The 23,428-nt window shown below is 35.2% G+C and overlaps 2 protein-coding genes across 3 annotated transcripts; one reads left to right on the forward strand and one right to left on the reverse strand.

The window, feature by feature from the left end:
• The first annotated feature begins 667 nt into the window (after positions 1–667).
• LOC107932993 (protein phosphatase 2C and cyclic nucleotide-binding/kinase domain-containing protein) lies at positions 668–8,577 on the forward strand. Of its 2 annotated transcripts, none has more exons than XM_041096962.1 (15): positions 668–2,222; positions 2,678–2,809; positions 2,885–3,115; positions 3,211–3,336; positions 3,789–3,851; positions 4,308–4,390; positions 4,794–5,025; positions 5,119–5,435; positions 5,658–5,745; positions 5,843–5,909; positions 6,186–6,463; positions 6,570–6,635; positions 6,797–6,918; positions 7,563–7,719; positions 7,799–8,577. In XM_041096962.1, exons 1-15 carry the CDS (start codon positions 1,179–1,181, stop codon positions 8,042–8,044), a joined length of 3,252 nt encoding a protein of 1,083 aa, XP_040952896.1. In that variant the 5' UTR covers positions 668–1,178; the 3' UTR covers positions 8,045–8,577. The 2 variants fall into 2 exon arrangements, with proteins under 2 accessions (XP_040952896.1, XP_040952897.1); XM_041096963.1 differs by having other exon boundaries at positions 2,888–3,115.
• A 4,446-nt stretch (positions 8,578–13,023) lies between these two features.
• Positions 13,024–14,776, reverse strand: LOC121219467 (protein MAINTENANCE OF MERISTEMS-like). The gene is made up of 2 exons (XM_041097712.1): positions 14,744–14,776; positions 13,024–13,371 (listed from the first exon to the last, which is right to left on the reverse strand). Exons 1-2 carry the CDS (start codon positions 14,774–14,776, stop codon positions 13,024–13,026), a joined length of 381 nt encoding a protein of 126 aa, XP_040953646.1.
• Between the last annotated feature and the right edge of the window lie 8,652 nt (positions 14,777–23,428).

Below are 23,428 nucleotides of genomic sequence, written 5' to 3' on the forward strand. Positions count from 1 at the left end.
TAAAATAGGTCAAACGAACAATTTATTTATCCAAATAGGTCGAAAGGGAGGCCAGCAGCTGACGACTTTCTCTCAAGTAATTGTTCCAATCAAACATGGAATAATGTTGTAAATGGGTCCCTGAACTTTATTAAATTTTTGATATGGTCTAATTACTTTAAAATTATATTTGAAAATAGTATTTCACTTTTTAAAAAAAATTAGAATAAGAGATTATTTGAAAATATCAAATTGATATAAATATTTTTATTTTAGTTATTTTTTTTAAAAGTGTGGTTAAGCACATAATACAATGTTTTTGAAATAAGACAGATAGTTAGATTGGTCAAACTATTGATTTTCAACCGGATTGATTCGATCATGTAGTTGGTTAGTTCGGTTCAATTGATCTATATTGATTCGTGAATCAATTAGTTCAATCTCTTTCTCTAAATCGATGTACCGACCAGATTTTAAAAATAAAAAATTTTTGACTTAGTATTGACTACCATCTCGTCAATATTGAAATTTTTAAAATTTGAAAAATAAATGAACTAAAAATGTCCAAATTAGAGTATAAAGACTAAATCAATAACTTATGCATAGTACAGGGACTAAAAACAGAAATTGACCCACTTTACGGCACAAGACGCTGTTTAATCTCGCGATGCTAACGGACGCTTCCCTCGTCTATGCGACTGCCTTTCGAGTAATCCACTTAAAATAAACAGTGACTCTACGGCTCTTCCTTTCTCTATCTCTGTTCCATTTGTTTTATATTTTTATATTTTTCCCCATTTTAAAATAATGTATTATTTTAATATTGCAGTAATTATTTTAGACTGATTGGCTCATTGCTTTTCTCTTCAATTATTTTAAAAAGAAATTATAAGAACGGTTTTCAGAGCAGTAAATCACATTTTTTTCTTCTAACAATTTCATTTCAGTGACGAAATTCGAAAATTCTTTGAACAAGAAATGTTGAATTCGTTAATTTTTTTCTCCAATTGATTTAATTTTTTTTCGAAATTTTGAATCCTATCGCATTTTTTTTTGAATTTTGTCTCTTTTTCTTTGAATTTTGAAGGAAGAAAAATGGAGTTTTAGTTATCCAAACAGCGATGAAATGAAGCATGTAACGATTTCGAAGACTATTATCGTCTCCAGATTTTGTTTTTGATTTTCTTTTTTGTGGAGTGATGGGCTGCGTATACTCGAGAGCTTGCATCGGCGAGATTTGCGTGCCGAAGGATGGTAGAGTTAAAGAACCGCAACGCGGGAGGACAAACGCGGCGGAGATTGCCGTTTTCTCGTCGACATCTTCAAACGAAGGTGAAGAAACCAGAGACCAAATCCACTCTCAGTTAAGCTTGAACCTACCTGGTGACCAGGAGCTTGGCATCACGCGCCTCTCTAGGGTTTCATCTCAGTTCCTTCCGGCGGACGGTTCTCGAGCGGTTAAAGTTCCGTCAGGGAATTACGAGCTTAAGTATTCTTACTTGTCTCAAAGAGGTTATTATCCAGATGCTTTAGATAAAGCTAATCAAGATAGTTTTTGTATCCACACTCCGTTTGGAACTAATCCTGATGATAATTTCTTCGGTGTTTTCGACGGCCACGGTGAATTCGGAGCTGAATGTTCACAGTTTGTCAAAAGGAAATTATGCGAAAATTTGTTAAGAAGTAATAAATTCCACGTGGACGCCATCGAAGCTTGCCATGCCGCGTATTTGACGACGAACACGCAGCTACACGCCGATAGTTTGGATGATAGTATGAGCGGAACGACGGCCATAACGGTTTTAGTTCGTGGTCGGAAGATATACGTGGCGAATTCTGGTGATTCGAGAGCGGTTATAGCAGAAAAGAGAGGGAAAGAAATCGTGGCCGTTGATTTGTCGATTGATCAGACACCGTTTCGCGTTGATGAGCTGGAGAGAGTTAAGCTATGTGGAGCGAGAGTGCTTACATTGGATCAAATTGAAGGGTTGAAGAATCCGGATGTGCAGTGTTGGGGAACGGAGGAAGGCGATGATGGTGATCCTCCGAGGCTTTGGGTGCCGAATGGGATGTATCCTGGAACTGCTTTTACAAGGAGTATTGGGGACTCGATTGCTGAGACAATTGGTGTTGTGGCAAATCCGGAGATTGTTATGCTGGAGCTTACTGAAGATCATCCCTTCTTTGTGCTTGCTAGTGACGGGGTCTTTGAGTTCCTTTCTAGTCAAACCGTGGTTGATATGGTAAGGGAATCATTTGAATGTGCGGAATTTTGATCATTAGTGATTAAACTGAAACTTAGTTGTTGTTACCTGTGATTTATGATTAATTCTAGTCGGTTAGATTTCTTAATTTTTGGTCGGGAACTGGGATGCTATTATAGGAGTTTTTAGGAGTCTGCCTTCTTTTGTTAATGTTGGACTTTGGATTTGAGGAATTGGTATTCATATATTATGCGAATTAGAAAAATGACTATTGAAGTACATTCCATGAATTTCTGGTTGTAAAAGGTTCTCTATTTATTATATTCTTATTTGTTGCTTATTTAAGTCTTCCTTTGTGTCTATGATAATGGTATTTTCTTAATTCTTCTCATCATCTTTTTATTTAGGATGATATATTTGTTCTTATTCTTAGATATAAAATTTGATGCCTAATTCATTTCATTCTTTATCTGTAATTGTCCTTTATATTTCAGGTTGCAAAACACAATGATCCTCGTGATGCTTGTGCTGCAATTGTGGCTGAATCTTATCGGCTTTGGCTTCAGTATGAAACCCGAACTGATGATATTACTGTGATAGTTGTGCATATTAATGGACTAGTTGGGGTAAGTGAGCAAGCTTTTTGCTCCAGATGTATTTCTTGTCAGCATGGCTAATTGTTTCTCGTTTGTTTCTCTCAGCAGGCTGGTGGTGAATCGGCTAACCCTGCTTCTATTTTACGGCCTCCTGTCCCTCAAGTGTCAGAGGCAACAGGATCAGAATCTCCTTTGGCCTTTAGCTTGAGCTCTAGGAACCAGCAAGCAAGGCATGATTTATCACGGGCTCGTCTTCGTGCTATTGAGAGTTCGTTGGAGAATGGGAAAATCTGGGTTCCGCCACCTCCAGCTCACAGGAAAACTTGGGAAGAAGAAGTAAGCCTTCTGTTCTATTCCATTAGTTTTGGATGCGTTAAAGGGTTTCCTGACAAAACCATTCTACTGTCTCGTTTTATGATGATGTGTTACAGGCGCATATAGAGCGGGCATTGCACGACCATTTCCTCTTCAGAAAACTAACTGATTCGCAGCGTCATGTTTTATTGGATTGCATGCAAAGAATTGAGGTTCAGCCAGGGGATACTGTGGTTAAACAGGTTAGTTTTTTAATTTTCTCTTATTCTTTTGTTGCTACTATTTTATTTAATTCTGATGTTGTTCCCTTACTGCATGAGCAAACATGTCTTGAAATCACATTATTGCTTCGTTGCTATCATGTAAGTTATGAATAACCCAAGCGAAGATGCCACTTTACTAGTGATCAGTAGGAAGCAATTGCCAGCAGTAAATCCAATGAATGAGCTGCTGATATTAAAACCATTAGGTGTCAAAGATCCAAACTTCTCCTGCATATAAGCGTGCTTTCTGCCTCTGGTGGCTAGTTTGGTTTGAAATTGAGGTTCTTTTTGACAAAGCTGAACCCTGGTTCAATGACCTTGATTTCTCATGCAAGGACCTGAGTAGCTAATATCTTAAATACAGGTCAAGATGAAGTTGTTTGCATGGTTGCAATTGAAGTTAGTATCCTAATTGTTGTTATATTTTGTAGGGTGGTGAAGGTGACTGCTTTTATGTTGTGGGAAGCGGAGAGTTTGAGGTCTTGGCAACCCAGGTTTGTTTGTTTGCTTTGATCATTATATATATATATTATATTTGGTATCTTTCATGTCTGTTTGCTGTTCATGTTCGGGGTTCATGGCTGTCCCTCTCAACAATGTCGTTTCCGAGGTTCAGACCTGTGTTCTCTTCTTGGCAATGCAATTTGCCTTGCCACTACGCCCAACGCTTATCGGTTGCTTTGATCGTTATATGTAATGTTGATTATATTACCTGTTATCTATGGTTAAACCTATCAAAGTTCTCAAGGGCCCGAGGTTGTTTTATGGAATTTGAACTTAGCCTCAGCTCAAATATTTGCATCCTTATTGTGGTTCAAAGCTCAAGATTGTCATGTTCTATTTCTCCGTTATCAAATTTTCTTTTTTGTTTTTATTAATGGGTTCTTAGTTCATGGATGATTGTTTATTTTTAGTGAGATTTAAGTTTTCATAAGAAACTATTCTTGCAGGAAGATAAAAATGGAGCGGTGCCAAGGGTTCTGCAACGGTATACAGCTGATAAGTTGTCATCGTTTGGGGAGCTGGCACTGATGTATGTTTTCTTCTCTTCTCCTTTCTCACCTCATAGTAAATGAAGAACTCTCTAATATATTTTTTGAAGTTGACATTGTTTTGCTTAGTAAAAATTGAAACGCACATTTATTTTTATTTTTAAAAAAGAAATGCACATTTGGAAAGCTTATTGAGAATTTCTACGGAGTAGCAAACCAAAATTAGGTTAACATGTTACCAACATTTATTTGGAGTAGTAACAAAGCAAAAATCCACCGAATTTTCTTAACACCTACGACCTATCAATCACTATTTTGGTGCATTTTTAGTTTTCACATGTGGTGTGTGTGAAACCTGCTGGTTTCTTGAATTAGGGTTATTTTACTTTTCTGGCTAATTGTGTTGTACTACTTACCTTGATAATTTGTTTTATCGGTATACAGGTACAATAAGCCTCTCCAAGCCTCTGTGCTTGCTGTGACAAGTGGAACTCTCTGGGCTTTGAAACGAGAAGATTTTCGTGGAATTTTGATGTCTGAATTTTCTAATTTGTCATCCTTGAAGTTGCTCCGTTCCGTCGATCTTCTATCAAGGTTAACAATTTTACAGCTGAGTCATGTTGCAGATTCTCTTTTCGAAGTTTCCTTCTCTAATGGGCAGACCATATTTAATAAGGTAGAAGTTTTCCTTCCAATGTTATATTTCATTTTCTGTGTATTATTTTTGGTTCATATTCTTATTTTGTATATTTCTCTTGCATATCTGCAGAATGAAGGCCTCTCAGCATTGCACATTATCCAGAAGGGCCAAGTGAGGATTACTTTTGACAGGGATTTGTTAAGCAGCCCAAATGTCTGCAGTCTCAAGTCTGATAACCCCAACGAGGATGATGATCAGCAGACGGGGAAAGACCTGTCTGTTGAAAAGACAGAAGGAAGCTATTTTGGGGAATGGACGCTTCTTGGTGAGCAGATGGGTTCTTTAAGTGCAGTTGCAGTGGGTGATGTCATGTGTGCTGTTTTGACGAAGGAGAAGTTTGATTCAGTTGTGGGTCCTTTGACAAAGCTTTCCCAGGATGATCAGAAGTATGTCTTAGTCTAATGCACTGAATGCTGCATCTTTGTTTTCCTCCTTTTTTCTGTTAGAATGCGTTTCATTTTATATTTCACATAAACCTTCCATTTTAGAATCTGTAAGCTTTTAGAATTCTCTAACTGAACAACAATGAACTTTTTATTCCTTCTCTTCTCATTTGAATGTTTAATACTTTGTTTGAGAATGATATTGTTGTCTTCATTGCCATTTAGGATTAGAGACTATCCTCTAGATGCGACCAAGGATTCTTCCAAAGAAATTGATATTTCAAGTCTTGCTAAAGTTAGCTTCACTCAGTTGGTAAGAAGTGCTTAGTTCTACCTCTGCCTTGTGGCTAATGTAGCAAAATGTGATCATCAAGAGAACAAATCCTAAACTCTGCTAATGGCATATGCAGGAGTGGAGAACAAGTTTATATTCCACTGACTGTAGTGAGATTGGGCTTGTACTTGTAAGAGACTCAGGTTGGTTATATCTGTGTATTTACTTTTCCTCTCATTTTAAATTAAAAAAAGACGCCTTTTCTTGTGTAACAAGTTTAGGCTCAACAGTTAACTGACATGCGATATGTAGACTGATTATGCATGCTTATATTAACTGACCAAGGCATGTCAGTTGCATTATGGGAGTATAGGAAAATAAGCATGTTAGGTGCTATCTGCTATGTTGTGTTTTTAAGGAACTTGTTATGGAACAACTGATAAATATTTTTTTTTTGTGCGAAATGGATTGATTACCAGAAAAAATCCTTAGTTTGAAGAGGTTTTCAAAGCAGAAGGTAAAAAAACTAGGAAAAGAAGCCCAAGTTTTAAAGGAGAAGGATCTGATGAAGAGCATGAGCTCTGCAGTTTGCATGCCGGAGATTTTGTGCACTTGTGCTGATCAAATGCATGCTGGAATTTTATTGAATACCTACCTTGTCTGCCCTTTGGCTTCTATACTTCACACTCCTCTAGATGAACAATCAGCACGGTTCTGTGCTGCATCTGTTGTTACTGCTTTAGAAGATCTACACGAGGTGATTTTCTAGCAGTAGTTTTCTTCCACTTCATTTCCTCAATTCCTTGTGTATCTGTAATTTATTTTAGTTTGTCGTTAACACCCACATTTCATTTGAATTTCAGAATGGTGTCCTTTACAGAGGAGTCTCTCCGGATGTTTTAATGTTGAACAAAACAGGCCATTTACAGGTTGGTACTATTGTATGCTGTGTTATAGTTTGGGCTGACTTTTATCTTTAAATTACTATTAAGTTTACACATAATCAAAGGTCTCCCTTCTCTTTTACATATGAAGGGTGGCAAATCACGAGCTAAGCTTAGTTATTTTATTTTGTTATGTTGCATTGCAGCTTGTCGATTTCAGATTTGGGAAGAAGTTATCTAGTGAGAGAACATTTACAATTTGTGGGATGGCAGACTCTTTAGCACCAGAGGTAATTCAGGGAAAGGGCCATGGTCTTCCTGCTGACTGGTAAAAATACATCCTGTTCTCCATTTGTCTGGTTGTCATAAACCTCTTCCTGCTATATTTTTCATCTAAATGAACAGAATTGATTAGCTCAAAATAACTACACTGCTAGCTTGTTAAAGAACATGATTTGGGTTTATAATGGAGATTAATTAACAATGTCACAAAGAAAGGAATTTTAATTTAACCATGAAGGTTTGGTTAGTGCATCAGAAATGTCTACAGGATGTTTTTGTTGGCTTACTGAAGGGTGCAGTGGTAAGGCACATTGCACTGCCAAGAGAGAACTCAGGTTTGAACCTTGGAGATGACATTGTTGAGAGGGGCAGCCACGAACCCCAAAAGGATTAGTCTTCATGGACTGTAAAACAGACATAAAGGATACCTTGGTCATACCAAAAAAGAGGGAAATTCATCTTTAGTTTGTTCCTTTACCTGCCACTTAATATACCATAGGTTTTCCTATTGTAGTTCTTGAAAGTTTTCATGTGGATTTTAAAGAACATCGAAGATGGAGGACCTTTGGGTAGGATGTGCAGTCCTAATTTACTATTTCTTACCAGTGGGTTTGAAAGAGTTTGTGCAGTTTGATGACCTTTTTTTCCTCTCGGCTTTCTTCTATGAAATTAATCTTTTGAAACATGCAGGTGGTCCCTGGGAGTCCTAATCTATTTCTTGCTTCAAGGTGAAATGCCATTTGGATCGTGGAGACAAAGCGAGCTTGATACATTTGCAAAGATTGCAAAAGGACAGTTTACATTGTCGCAGAATTTAAGCCCTGAAGCTGTTGACCTAATCACTAAGGTCTTTTCATTACCATTTCTTAGATACCTCATAGAAATCATGGGATCGCTCACATGTTTGTGTTAAAATAATTTTTCAGTTGCTTGAAGTTGATGAAAACGTAAGACTGGGAAGCCATGGTTCTGATTCTGTCAAAAATCATCCGTGGTTTGATGGTGTTGATTGGAAAGGAATCAGAGATCAAAGTGTTCCTGTTCCTCACGAGTTAACTTCTCGTATAGCTCAACATTTAGAAAGTCATAATGAAGAGTGCCCTGTTGCCGTTACTTCCCCGACCCAAGATATAGCAGTGCTCAATGATCCGGAGTGGCTCGATGAATGGTAGAAGAATGACCTATATAGTTTCTCCTTCGGTCTACATTTTGCCAATAGTTTGCGAGTTGAGTTCCATTCGACATGATCAAAATGACTACTGGATTATCGGAAACTGGAGCAGAGAAATCATTGCAATAAAGTCAATTGTAAAGTTGATGGCCTTAGATTGCTCAAAATTCTGTCATTTTTTGGTGCTCAGTTGCCACATTAGCCGCATCTAACCAATTCAGTGGATAGCTCAGTTAATAGGTTTTTTTTTTTTTTTTTAAGATCTTCAATTTTTACATATTTCCCACTTTTGTATATAGGTAAATATGTAAATGAGGGTTCCTTGTACTTCAGGCTTCCACTTCACTTTACCGGTGGCAGTAGATAGTTAATTGGCGGGGTTCGGCCAATTAGGTCGATATAGATGTATTGGCATATCGACACCACATAGGATATGTTGATTGACATCTGTAATTCTTATTTCAAAGTTACTCGATCATTTGTACTGTTTTCTACCGACTTTTATTTAAATGAAACCTAGTTTTCTCTTGCAAACCAATCCCCTCTTTCCCCAAGATATATAGATATATATTTCTATGCGCAGAAAGGCCTGCTCGTAAAAGGAAAATACTCCAGGGCACTTTCGATCAAGTTCACCAGCAAGAGTTGGGGAGAAGACAAGGAAAGATTGCAGGTGAGGTCCTTTTTCTATGCTTAATTCATGGAGTTAAAGCATGCATTGTTTCTGGTTATACTTGCTTTTGGTGTGTTTGAAACTGGTCATATCTGATTATCTTATTCACAGAGAGAAGTTGCTTCAACGAGAAAGATAGTTGAGTGGACTTTTCTCACTTCTCAACCAAGTTTTAGAGGAACCTTATCACCTTTATGAAGTTCACTGCCAATGATGTTGACCAAATGACTTTGATGAGAAGATAAGATTTTTGTTTTTGACAATATGTAAAGAAAAACAGTGTCTGGCATGGAATATATGCTGTTATTCGTTAGTTTTTACTGTTGAATTTTATCTTCTGCATTAATAATTGGTTGCATCTGAGATTTTGACATCGGAAAGCACTGAGACTGGGACTTATACAAGTTGTTCTGTGTAGTTTAGTACTTCAGTTCTCAACTTCTCCAGTTCCGACTTGGATGCTGGCTATTTGAGGCTCTTCCCCGAAGGATAACACGGCTACTTGAAACAATGATTTGCCAAAGTTATGAACAACAATGATCTTTGTGTCACTTTTTTGATACCATAAGATGCCTCACAGCAATAAGTGGCTCTGATATCAAATGTCACGGCTTACATCAACGTGTAAGGTATCGGTCTAACGTTGTTGTCTGCAAAAGGCGTTTCATAAGTTAAAGCTGATATGACCATTTATATCCCATTCTTTGGGTTTTTTACCTAATTAGGATAGAAAAAAAAAATTTACTGAAATAGTATGTGAGAAAAAAAATTACCAAAATGGGTTACTTTTTTATTGGAGCCTATTTCGTAGGCGCCAATGAATAAAATAATAATAATTTTTTTAATAAAATATAAATTATACTTTTCCGGGTTAGTATATAACCCGTATAATACATAGTATTGGCGCCTATTTGGAAGGCTCCAATGGTGGTGCCTATTTGGGAGGCGCCAATGGTGGTGCCTATGTAGCAGGCGCCAATGGTGGTGCCATATTAGAAGGCGCCAATGCTGTGATTTTTCTCTATAAATTCCCCCAACACAGACATAAATTTGACTACAAAAACGGAAGAAAGAAGAAGGAAGGAAGCAGAAGAAAAGAAGGAAGGAAAAGAAGAAAAAAGTAGGTATTTTGGTTTTTTTTTAAAAATAGAATGTAGAGTTTTGTTAGTAATTTTATTATTCGAAAGTTATTTTGCCATGTTATTAATTTTGTTAGTTTCTGAATGAAAAATTTTGCATTAAAATTTTTATGTATTTTGTTTACATTTTGAAACTGTTTTAAGAAATTTGAAATTATTTTTTTACAGATCTAGTATTGAAAATGGAGAATCAATTTTTTGTATGCGTTTATTTCGATGGAAAAATTTTAACAACTGTGGGATGTATATTTGAATGTCGCAAACAAGTAGCAATGAGATTTGATAGAAATATCTTGTTTGATGATATGAAGGAAAAAAATTAGTGAAAAAATTTATAAACGTTGTGGGAGAAGGATATCAAAAGTTTTCTACAAGTTTCCAGTATCAACAGATCCAATAAAATTTACCGAAATGGAACTTGTAGACGATGAAGACGTGGAAACAATGGTCGCTCTTTATTGTGGGACTTCGAGTAACAAAAATGCACCGATTCAGTTATTTGCTGAGTTAGCCAGTGTGGAGGCAACTAAAGATCCCACTCCATTAGGTGAAGAAGATGGAGTTGAAGCGCCGTGTATGGTGGTTCCGGTATCGTATGTTGATAGTCAATCACCTATACATGGGATAAATATTGATCTTAATGCTGCAGCCGAGACTGATGTGGTTGGTGATGATGTATACTATAGTAGTGATCTTGTTGATTACGAAGTGGATAGTGAGAGTGATCCCGACGCAGACGAGGTCCCGGATGATATTGACGACGAAGGGGTGAATGAGGATGGAAATTTTAATGCGTCTTCAGTCGGAAACCAGATTCGTCGTATTGTGATACACAATAATCCTGGGGCACACATGTCTCGGATAGACCCTGATGCGGCACGGGCAGCTGAGTTTTCGGAGTACCCTGAAATACCACATGGTTACCGAATGGGCGTATATTCTGATCCAGATGAGTTGCGCGTGGGCCAGAGATTTGAAAGTAAGGAAGAATGTATGTTTGCAATTAAGCGGTATAGCATGAATATATCAGCAGATTACAAAGTCATCGAGTCTAAACCAACATTATATATTGGAGAGTGTTGGAGGTCGGCAGAAGGCTGCAATTGGCGGGTACGAGCTGCATTTATGCAGAAGTCGCAGATGTGGGAAATACGAAAATTTGTGGAGCCCCACACATGCACTTCAACACGTATGACAGAAAATCATAGAAAACTTGACTCCAAAACTATCTGTACATGCATCATGCCAATGGTGAAAGACATGCCGACCATTAAAGTTTCGGTACTGATTGCTGAAATACAAGCACGATTCCAGTATCGAGTATCATACCGGAAGGCATGGATAGCTAAACAGATGGCAATGGAGCAATTGTACGGAGATTTCGATGCATTGTACAATGAATTACAAGGATGGATAGCCGCCATGAGGGAACACGTGCCGGGGACTGTAATTGAGTTACAGACACGATCTTATGACGGTCCAAATGACCAACTACAATCGAGAAAAAGAATTTTCCATCGGATGTTCTGGACTTTTGATCAATGTGTACGCGCATTTCCCCACTGCAAACCATTTGTGCAAGTAGATGGAACCTGGCTATATGGAAAGTATACACAGATCTTACTTCTTGCGGTTGCTCAAGACGGCAACAGGAACGTACTCCCGATAGCATTTGCCATCGTCGATAAGGAGAACATGGAATCGTGGGAGTTCTTTCTTACCAACGTGCGGAGGTATGTGATTAGCAATGATAATATTTGCATCATTTCCGATAGAGGAAAAGGATTAATTGCAGCCATTAGGCGTTCTGGTGTACTATGGCGATCTGTTTACTACATCCGGCACATTGCGGCTAACTTCCAGCGAGATTATAAGAATGCAGACTGGAAGAGACAAGTTGTGAAAATGGGTAAAGAATTACCTTATCTTTTAAATATAAGTTTTAATGTTTTAGAGCAATACTGTAACTTAAATTTTTTTTAATACATATGCAGCGTACGAGCTAGAGCCACACATTTTTCGCCAAAAAATGGCCCGGCTTGAGAGTGACATGGAGGGTCAAACCAACACATCTTTTCGGCAGTGGCTGGGGACCATGGAGCGGTGGCAATGGGCTCAAAGTTTTGACGAGGGCTTTCGTTATGGTCAAATGACTACAAACTTAGTGGAGGGGATCAACGCTGTGTTATTAAAAACACGGCATCTTCCAATTTCATCTGTCTTCTCGGTAACGTTTTTCAGGTTGGCTACCTTGATGCCAAGAATGGGTCAGCAACAAGTGAACCAGATGGAGGCGGGCCATGTCTTTGTCGAAGGCATTAGGGATGCAATGGTTGTAAACCGTCGAATGGCGAGGTCGATGATAGTAGAAGTATATTCACGACATAATGAAACGTTTCGAGTTACAGAGACCATCGGTCGTCGACCCAGTATACCTCCTAGGTCCTACGGAGTTGATCTCCGAAATAGACGGTGCGATTGCAGAAGGTTTCAAACACTTCATTTTTCATGTGCACACGTCGTGGCAGCTTGTGCTAAAGTTGGGCTCAATGTAGAACAATTTATCGATGAAGTGTACACCATCGAACGCACGTTGCGTGTATGGGAAAACGAGTTCCCCGTGCTTTCTGACCTATCTACTTGAGAGGTACCTCCGGTGACCTTCGAGCTAGTCCCAGACATAAGGTTGCGTAGAAACCTGAAAGGTCGTCCGCAATCATCCAGAATCCATAACGAAATGGACATTAGGGAGAAATCTGACGGCAATTTGTGTGGCGTATGCAGATTACCCGGTCATAATCGGAGTAAATGCCCTCTTCGAAACTACCATGTTGGACAATCGTCTCAATCGAGTAGAAATTGATATGTACTTTATTACATAAATATGGTTTGAATCATAAAATTGTCTACAATTTCTTGCAGTTATGGAGACATTTTTAAACCATTGTAATTTTATTTAGATAAGAACTATCATTACATAAATATGCGAGTGTTATGCAAATTGGATAATAAGGGTAAGTACATCAAGTGGACCTTACTGTCGTTTGCATCCGGCATGAGTACACCCCCTATAAGGTGCATAATGTAAGCTCAAACAGCCTGTATCACCTCCCATTCATTAGCAGTACTTGGCAAATGCTCAAAATTGGCATGTAGCCATGAAAATCTCTAACTGGTAAATTTCCCCTGACTTGGCGAGCGTCCAAGTAATTCATTGCAAAGGGTAGCCGGCCTAGAGATTGAACTTACGCCCGTGACCGCATTCCCGTCTATGGGAAGCCCGAGCTGTAGTGCAACATCCTCTAGAGTGACGGTACACTCTCCGCACGGCAGATGAAATGTGTGGGTCACCGGACGCCATCGCTCGACTAAAGCGGAAATCAAGTCGTATCGCAGTTCAAAAGTCCGAATCAATGCCGCAGATCCGAACCCGGCTAAATCTAAGTATGGTATTAGGCGTTCATCTGGCTGAAACCCTACACTATTAACACGGCCCCTCAATGCGCGGTACGGACCCTGACATTATTAAATTAGCAAAATAGTTAATACAATATAATTTAATTCAACAAATAACATGAATATCAAAAACAAATTTTATTACCATCTCATTAATAGTACTTGATATGTGATTATTGTTATTAATTAGAGAACCCATTTCCTGCAAATCTGCAATAAAAAAAATGAATTCAGTTAATTTGTTTCAAAAAATCAATAATTTCTGTTAAATAAATACAAAATCAAATAAAATTTATTTATATAGAAGTTACATTATATAAAAATTAAATGAGTTAACAACAACTATATGATTAAAAAAGTCAGTTATAATTAAATTTTTAATAAAATGATTTTTAATTTATTTATAATTAAACTTTTAATGAAATGATTTTTAATTTTTTATAAACTTTATATGTTAAACTCACCAAATACTAAACTAAACACAACAACTTATAGCTTAATCCTAAATTACTAATAAATTAAATTTAAAATAATTACAAACACAAAATATTGTGAATTTTTCCCAAATTACTAACAAATTAATTATAAAATAATTACAATATTCATACAAAAAATTACAATATTACAATATATCCCCACATTACAATATTCATACAAAATTACAATATTACAATATTCATACAAAAAATTGCAATATTCATACAAAATTATAATATTACAATATTCGTACAACATTACAATATTCATAAAAAAATTATAATATTCATACAAAATTACAAAATTACAATATTCATACAAAAAAATTGCAATATTCATACAAAATTATAATATTACAATATTCATACAAAAAAATATAATATTCATACAAAATTACAAAATTACAATATTCATACAAAAAATTGCAATATTCATACAAAACTATAATATTACAATATTCATACAAAAAATTTATAATATTCATACAAAATTACAATATTCATACAAAAAATTACTAATCCAAAACTATAAATACAAATTTAATTATAAAATAATTACAATATTCATACAACATTACAATATTCATAAAAAAATTATAATATTCATACAAAAATTTAAAATATTCATACAAAATTCTAATCTAAACTATAAACACTAAATATAGATAATTTATAATTAATAATTAATAAAAAAAATTCACAATATTTTCTAAAATATATCCTAAAAATTTCACAAACTATAAACCTTTTAAATTATAAACAAAATTATTTATTAAAAAAATACATTACCTTTTTTCTTTCTTTCTTCTTCTCCTTCTCTTCTTCTCCTTTCTCTCTTTTTTTTTTCTATACCGTGTGGACTGATTTTGGGACCATTTGCTATTACTTATAGCAAAAATAAAAGCTTATGAAGGGACAATTCACTAGCACCAGCAGCAGCATGCAGGGGGGCTGACACCCATTGGCGCCTCTCTATCAGGCTCCTTCATTGGCGCCTACTTGAGAGGTGCCACCCGACCCGACCCGTATTTTTGACCCGTATTTTTTTCAAAAAAATATTAAAAAAATATAAAATTATATTTTATTAAAAAAGATTATTATTTTATTCATTGGCGCCTACGAAATAGGCTCCAATGAAAAAGTAACCCATTTTAGTAATTTTTTTTCTGACATACTATTTCAGTAATTTTTTTTTCTATCCTAATTGGGTAAAAAACCCCCATTCTTTAGTATATAGCCAATATGAGATTTATAACTCTTCTTTAGGATTACGACACTTGTATACACGAGGATGCGAAGGGGAGAATCCCCAAAAGAGAGACAAAGTTGTTGCTGTACTTAGCTTGTCCCGAGTTCGTACAAGAGGTCACCGGTAGAGAGGAGACAATCCAAGGGTTACTTGATGGGTTCAAAGATATTTTAGGTAAGGCAAAGCTGTTTAGCGGGTTTTTTACCCAATTATGATAGAAAAAAAATTACTGAAATAGTAAGTCAGAAAAAAAATTACCAAAATGGGTTACTTTTTCATTGGAGCCTATTTCGTAGGCGCCAATGAATAAAATAATAATATTTTTTTTTAATAAAATATAATTTTATATTTTTTTAAATATTTTTTTGAAAAAAATACAGGTCAAAAATACGGGTCGGGTCGGGTGGCGCCTCTCAAGTAGGCGCCAATGAAGGAGCCTGATGGAGAGGCGCCAATGGGTGTCAGCCCCCCTGCATGTTGCTGCTGGTGCTAGTGAATTGTCCCTTCATAAGCTTTTATTTTTGCTATAAGTAATAGCAAATGGTCCCAAAATCAGTCCACACGGTATAGAAAAAAAAAAGAGAGAAAGGAGAAGAAGAGAAGGAGAAGAAGAAAGAAAGAAAAAAGGTAATGTATTTTTTTAATAAATAATTTTGTTTATAATTTAAAAGGTTTATAGTTTGTGAAATTTTTAGGATATATTTTAGAAAATATTGTGAATTTTTTTTATTAATTATTAATTATAAATTATCTATATTTAGTGTTTATAGTTTAGATTAGAATTTTGTATGAATATTTTAAATTTTTTGTATGAATATTATAATTTTTTTATGAATATTGTAATGTTGTATGAATATTGTAATTATTTTATAATTAAATTTGTATTTATAGTTTTGGATTAGTAATTTTTGTATGAATATTGTAATTTTGTATGAATATTATAAATTTTTTGTATGAATATTGTAATATTATAGTTTTGTATGAATATTGCAATTTTTTGTATGAATATTGTAATTTTGTAATTTTGTATGAATATTATATTTTTTGTATGAATATTGTAATATTATAATTTTGTATGAATATTGCAATTTTTTGTATGAATATTGTAATTTTGTAATTTTGTATGAATATTATAATTTTTTTATGAATATTGTAATGTTGTATGAATATTGTAATATTATAATTTTGTATGAATATTGCAATTTTTTTGTATGAATATTGTAATATTGTAATTTTGTATGAATATTGTAATGTGGGATATATTGTAATATTGTAATTTTTTGTATGAATATTGTAATTATTTTATAATTAATTTGTTAGTAATTTGGGAAAAATTCACAATATTTTGTGTTTGTAATTATTTTAAATTTAATTTATTAGTAATTTAGGATTAAGCTATAAGTTGTTGTGTTTAGTTTAGTATTTGGTGAGTTTAACATATAAAGTTTATAAAAAATTAAAAATCATTTCATTAAAAGTTTAATTATAAATAAATTAAAAATCATTTTATTAAAAATTTAATTATAACTGACTTTTTTAATCATATAGTTGTTGTTAACTCATTTAATTTTTATATAATGTAACTTCTATATAAATAAATTTTATTTGATTTTGTATTTATTTAACAGAAATTATTGATTTTTTGAAACAAATTAACTGAATTCATTTTTTTTATTGCAGATTTGCAGGAAATGGGTTCTCTAATTAATAATAATAATCACATATCAAGTACTATTAATGAGATGGTAATAAAATTTGTTTTTGATATTCATGTTATTTGTTGAATTAAATTATATTGTATTAACTATTTTGCTAATTTAATAGTGTCAGGGTCCGTACCGCGCATTGAGGGGCCGTGTTAATAGTGTAGGGTTTCAGCCAGATGAACGCCTAATACCATACTTAGAGTTAGCCGGGTTCGGATCAGCGGCATTGATTCGGACTTTTGAACTGCGATACGACTTGATTTCCGCTTTAGTCAAGCGATGGCGTCCGGAGACCCACACATTTCATCTGCCGTGCGGAGAGTGTACCGTCACTCTAGAGGATGTTGCACTACAGCTCGGGCTTCCCATAGACGGGAATGCGGTCACGGGCGTAAGTTCAATCTCTAAGCCGGCTACCCTTTGCAATGAATTACTTGGACACTCGCCAAGTCAGGGGAAATTTACCAGTTTGAGATTTTCATGGCTATATGCCAATTTGAGCATTTGCCAAGTACTGCTAATGAATGGGAGGTGATGCAGGCTGTTCGAGCTTACATTATGCACCTTATAGGGGTGTACTCATGCCGGATGCAAACGGCAGTAAGGTCCACTTGATGTACTTACCCTTATTATCCAATTTGCATAACACTCGTTCATATAGTTGGGGGTCCGCAGTTTTAGCCATGCTGTATCGCGAACTTTGTCGGACAACAGCTCCTTCTGCGGTTGACATGGGCGGATGCCTCATACTGCTGCAGTCATGGGCACTTTACCGGATGCCATTCTTGGCATCCATTAGGCATCAATCATATGTATTTCCACTCGTTAATAGGTGATGAATTTTTACTCATTATAATAATTAGTTGACTTTTTCTATATTATATTATTCTAACATTTTTGTTTTCGTAGGTGGAGTAGTAATCCGAGTATCGGGAAGTCACAGACGGTTCCGTAGGACCTAGGTGGTATACATTGAGCCCAACTTTAGCACAAGCTGCCACGACGTGTGCACATGGAAAATGAAGTGTTTGAAACCTTCTGCAATCGCACCGTCTATTTCGGAGATCAACTCCGTAGGACCTAGGTGGTATACTGGGTCGACGACCGATGGTCTCTGTAACTCGAAACGTTTCATTATGTCGTGAATATACTTCTACTGTCATCGACCTCGCCATTCGACGGTTTACAACCATTGTATCCCTAATGCCTTCGACAAAGACATGACCCGCCTCCATCTGGTTCACTTGTTGCTGACCCATTCTTGGCATCAAGGTAGCCAACCTGAAGAACGTTGCCGAGAAGACAGATGAAATTGGAAGATGCCGTGTTTTTAATAACACAGCGTTGATCCCCTCCACTAAGTTTGTAGTCATTTGACCATAACGAAAGCCCTCGTCAAAACTTTGAGCCCATTGCCACGGCTCCATGGTCCCCAGCCACTGTCGAAAAGATGTGTTGGTTTGACCCTCCATGTCACTCTCAAGCCGGGCCATTTTTGGCGAAAAATGTGTGGCTCTAGCTCGTACGCTGCATATGTATTAAAAAATTTAAGTTACAGTATTGCTCTAAAACATTAAAACTTATATTTAAAAGATAAGGTAATTCTTTACCCATTCTCACAACTTGTCTCTTCCAGTCTGTATTATTATAATCTCGCTGGAAGTTAGCCGCGATGTGCCGGATGCAGTAAACAGATCGCCATGGTACACCAGAACGCCTAATGGCTGCAATTAATCCTTTTCCTCTATCGAAAATGATGCAAATATTATCATTGCTAATCACATACCTCCGCAGGTTGGTAAGAAAGAACTCCCACGATTCCATGTTCTCATTATCGATGATGGAAAATGCTATCGGGAGTACGTTCCTGTGGCCGTCTTGAGCAACCGCAAGAAGTAAGATCTGTGTGTATTTTCCATATAGCCAGGTTCCATCTACTTGCACAAATGGTTTGCAGTGGGGAAATGCGCGTACACATTGATCAAAAGTCCAGAACATCCGATGGAAAATTCTTTTTCTCGATTGTAGTTGGTCATTTGGACCGTCATAAGATCGTGTCTGCAACTCAATTACAGTCCCCGGCACGTGTTCCCTCATGGCGGCTATCCATCCCTGTAATTCATTGTACGATGCATCGAAATCTCCGTACAATTGCTCCATTGCCATCTGTTTAGCTATCCATGCCTTCCGGTATGATACTCGATATTGGAATCGTGCTTGTATTTCAGCAATCAGTACCGAAACTTTAATGGTCGGCATGTCTTTCACCATTGGCATGATGCATGTACAGATAGTTTTGGAGTCAAGTTTTCGATGATCTTCTGTCATACGTGTTGAAGTGCATGTGTGGGGCTCCACAAATTTTCGTATTTCCCACATCTGCGACTTCTGCATAAATGCAGCTCGTACCCGCCAATTGCAGCCTTCTGTCAACCTCCAACACTCTCCAATATATAATGTTGGTTTAGACTCGATGACTTTGTAATCTATTGATATATTCATGCTATACCGCTTAATTGCAAACATACATTCTTCCTTACTTTCAAATCTCTGGCCCACGCGTAACTCATCTGGATCAGAATATACGCTCATTCGGTAACCATGTGGTATTTCAGGGTACTCCGAAAACTCAGCTGCCCGTGCCGCATCGGGGTCTATCCGAGACATGTGTGCCCCAGGATTATTGTGTATCACAATACGACGAATCTGGTTTCCGACTGAAGACGCATTAACATTTCCATCCTCATTCACCCCTTCGTCGTCAATATCATCCGGGACCTCGTCTGCGTCGGGATCACTCTCACTATCCACTTCGTAATGAACAAGATCACTACTATAGTATACATCATCACCAACCACATCAGTCTCGGCTGCAGCATTAAGATCAATATTTATCCCATGTATAGGTGATTGACTATCAACATACGATACCGGAACCACCATACACGGCGCTTCAACTCCATCTTCTTCACCTAATGGAGTGGGATCTTTAGTTGCCTCCACACTGGCTAACTCAGCAAATAACTGAATCGGTGCATTTTTGTTACTCGAAGTCCCACAATAAAGAGCGACCATTGTTTCCACGTCTTTATCGTCTACAAGTTCCATTTCGGTAAATTTTATTGGATCTGTTGATACTGGAAACTTGTAGAAAACTTTTGGTATCCTTCTCCCACAACGTCTATAAAATTTTTCACTAATTTTTTCCTTCATATCATCAAACAAGATATTTCTATCAAATCTCATTGCTACTTGTTTGCGACATTCAAATATACATCCCACAGTTGTTGTTAAAATTTCTCCATCGAAATAAACGCATACAAAAAACTGATTCTCCATTTTCAATACTAGATCTGTAAAAAAATAATTTCAAATTTCTTAAAACAGTTTCAAAATGTAAACAAAATACATAAAAATTTTAATGCAAAATTTTTCATTCAGAAACTAACAAAATTAATAACATGGCAAAATAACTTTCGAATAATAAAATTACTAACAAAACTCTACATTCTATTTTAAAAAAAACCAAAATACCTACTTTTTTCTTCTTTTCCTTCCTTCTTTTCTTCTGCTTCCTTCCTTCTTCTTTCTTCCGTTTTTGTAGTCAAATTTATGTCTGTGTTGGGGGTATTTATAGAGAAAAATCACAGCATTGGCACCTTCTAATATGGCACCACCATTGGCGCCTGCTACATAGGCACCACCATTGGCGCCTCCCAAATAGGCACCACCATTGGAGCCTTCCAAATAGGCGCCAATACTATGTATTATACAGGTTATATACTAACCCGGAAAAGTATAATTTATATTTTATTAAAAAAAATTATTATTATTTTATTCATTGGCGCCTACGAAATAGGCTCCAATGAAAAAGTAACCCATTTTGGTAATTTTTTTTTCTGACATACTATTTCAGTAATTTTTTTTTCTATCCTAATTAGGTAAAAAAAACCCTGTTTAGCACTTGGTTGATGTCGAGGAAATAACTTGAGGTAAGGTCATTGAATTTAGTTTTGAACCCATTACAGTCAACAAAATTCTCTAGTTAAGAAAATAGAAAATGCAGTAAATTATTACTAGATTACTACAATATTTTAGGGTAAACTATACTAAGGTCACTAAATTATTTGAAAATTTTTGTTCTGGTCACTTAACTTCAAAATGATACAAAATGACCATTGAACTATTCGAAAGCTTTTATTTAAGTCACTGGGTTGTTATGATTTTTTTAAAAGAAGTTCGGCTAGAAAGCTCCAAATGAGTATTTGACGATCGATATGGTGGATCAATATCCTTCGATAAGTAAAAGAATATACCTTAGATCCAAATCACTTTGATGGCTAGTGTCAAAGATCAAAGAAGAAAATTATTTAGATTTTGGTTCTCAGATTATTGACGTTCAAAACTATTGCATGAAAAAAATTGAATTGTGGAACAGAAGGGAAATGAGAGTTTTTGATTGGTGTATGTGGTGCGAATAAAGAGTCATAAATCATCGATTTTAATAGCTCAGTGACTTAAATGAAAATTTTTAAATATTTCAGTAATTATTTTGTAACTTTTTGAAGTTAAGTGACTAAAATGTAAATTTATTAATAGTTTAGTGATCTTGAATGTAGTTTGCTCAATATTTTAATATTATTATAGTTGAGTGTATGACAAAAAAAAAAAGTTAGTGAGATTATAGTTTTTATGGACCTGTTCAATGTGTAGTGCATGCAGGTGACCTTAAATATTTTGCTGAAAGATCGTAAGCTATATCAAGTGATCAATAAACTATAGAGATGCATGCCTCAAACCTAATGAGTAAGAGGGGGGGGGGGATTTGTACCCAAAACAATTCGAATCCTAAATGATTTGAATCCAAGCTTAACCCATACGAATTCAGAAATTCGAGCATCACACCTGAAATGAACAGGAAAGGACTTAAATGACAGGAACTGAAATAATGTGAAAATTTTAAAAATTGAATTTACTGATTGATCCCGCGGTGATGTCATTAGACTGAGGAGTAGTTGGTGCCTTCCATAATTTTCTATGGAGGAGTGGGTTTATTAAAATATATTGGCCTGCATTCATGGTGTTTTTGGTAAGTGAGTGGCGTGATCTGGTTCTGGTCAGGCAGATATGGACGAAGGAAAACAGGTAAGCTGCTTTATCTTTTAGGGATGGCGTTGTCTCGAATATTCGAAATTCGTAAATTTGTTTTAAAATCTCAATTTGTACAGTGTTATTTATTAAATGCGAGCACTATTAACTAAATTTATTTCTAAATTATATGATGGATAATTGAATCTATTAAATATTTTATTATATAATTATAATAAAATATAATCATTCGACCTGAGATTCAACCAAAAATATTTATAATTTTAATAGTCACAAACATTCTATTTGGACGTGGGGAGGCCAGACAAACTACTCTATCTTCTTTTTTTTTTTTGGAAAGTTTGTTTTTCCTTACACTTAATCTTCTTCAAGACCATTTTGTCTCTTTATTTTTACTTCCGTTGATACTGTATATAAATATATCTAAATTAATCAAGTTAAAAAAACTTAAAAGGTAAAATATTATTTTAGATAGTGATTGGAATGAATGAAAATATTATTCAGATATGTAAAATACAAATAGATTAATACATTTCGATAATTTTCAGTGTTTTTTTAGAGTTTATAAGTGTAAATACATGAATAAATAATTACAAAATAAAATAAAATCAATACAAATTATAAAGAGACGAATAATAAGTAATTATCAGATAAAATTTATACATGGCAACTATATATAGTGGGACTAGAGATCCGCTAATGATAATCGCACATGAATATAAAGAATTAAAAAAAAAAACAACAACAAATATAAATTTGAGCGAAAGACTATAATAAGCAAGGAAAAAGTATAACTTAATTGAACAACCTACATTCTTTGGTGGTGTTCATCAAAAATAGAAAGAAAGAAGCTTTTTGGTTGCATTTAGAAGAGATCATCCGTTGAGTTTCATAGCGGTCAGATTTAAAAAAAAAAAGCATTAATATTTATATATTTTTATAATTAAATTAAATTAAATTATTTAAAATTTTTTTGAATGGGCTTATATTGAATTAAGGCAAAAAATTAAAATCATCATCCAAATATGATGTATCTATTGAATCGGACTAACCACAAAACTTGTAAACAGGTCTAATCAAAATATTTTATTAAGACAAACCAATCCATTCTTTAATCTTATCAAATGCTAAAGACATTAAGCAATCAAACCATAATCAACATTGCTTAATCTTAATATGAATTGACTTGGAAATAAATAACCACATGCCGTTTATCTTTTGTTTGAACGAAGTTGCTTGGTCAAGGCTTTTTTAACCTAATAATTCATATATATCCATGTATTTTTTTATCCTATCATAATCATGTTCACGGTATTTTATATTTTATAATAAATTTTGATATATTTATAATCGTTTAAGGATTAAACTCGAGATTAATATTAATTAAAAACTTAGCACAAATCTTTTGCTACTTCATTTGTGATTCGGTCGACCTATAGATTTATATAATATGTATACTAAAATTGAATCAAGTGTGTGAGAAAATTAATTAATAGTTACAAAAAATTAATCAATCGTATTTTGTAAAAATATTATGGAGATTTTTATACTATAAGTTAGATTGCATTTTGCCCTCT

The sequence above is a fragment of the Gossypium hirsutum genome, chromosome D07 (genome assembly GCF_007990345.1).
Source record: "Gossypium hirsutum isolate 1008001.06 chromosome D07, Gossypium_hirsutum_v2.1, whole genome shotgun sequence".
Lineage (NCBI taxonomy): Eukaryota > Viridiplantae > Streptophyta > Magnoliopsida > Malvales > Malvaceae > Gossypium > Gossypium hirsutum.

Bases quoted from the DNA above. Each gene is read 5' to 3' on its own strand.
- LOC107932993 (XM_041096962.1), top strand. From the start codon at position 1,179: ATGGGCTGCGTATACTCGAGAGCTTGCATCGGCGAGATTTGCGTGCCG. The intron at 3,852-4,307 runs GTTTGTTTGTTT...CTATTCTTGCAG, and splicing joins TTGAGGTCTTGGCAACCCAG to GAAGATAAAAATGGAGCGGT. The intron at 6,919-7,562 runs GTAAAAATACAT...TGAAACATGCAG, and splicing joins CATGGTCTTCCTGCTGACTG to GTGGTCCCTGGGAGTCCTAA.
- LOC121219467 (XM_041097712.1), bottom strand. From the start codon at position 14,776: ATGAAGGAGCCTGATAGAGAGGCGCCAATGGGT. The intron at 13,372-14,743 runs GTCAGCCCCCCT...TAATAATGTCAG, and splicing joins ATAGAGAGGCGCCAATGGGT to GGTCCGTACCGCGCATTGAG.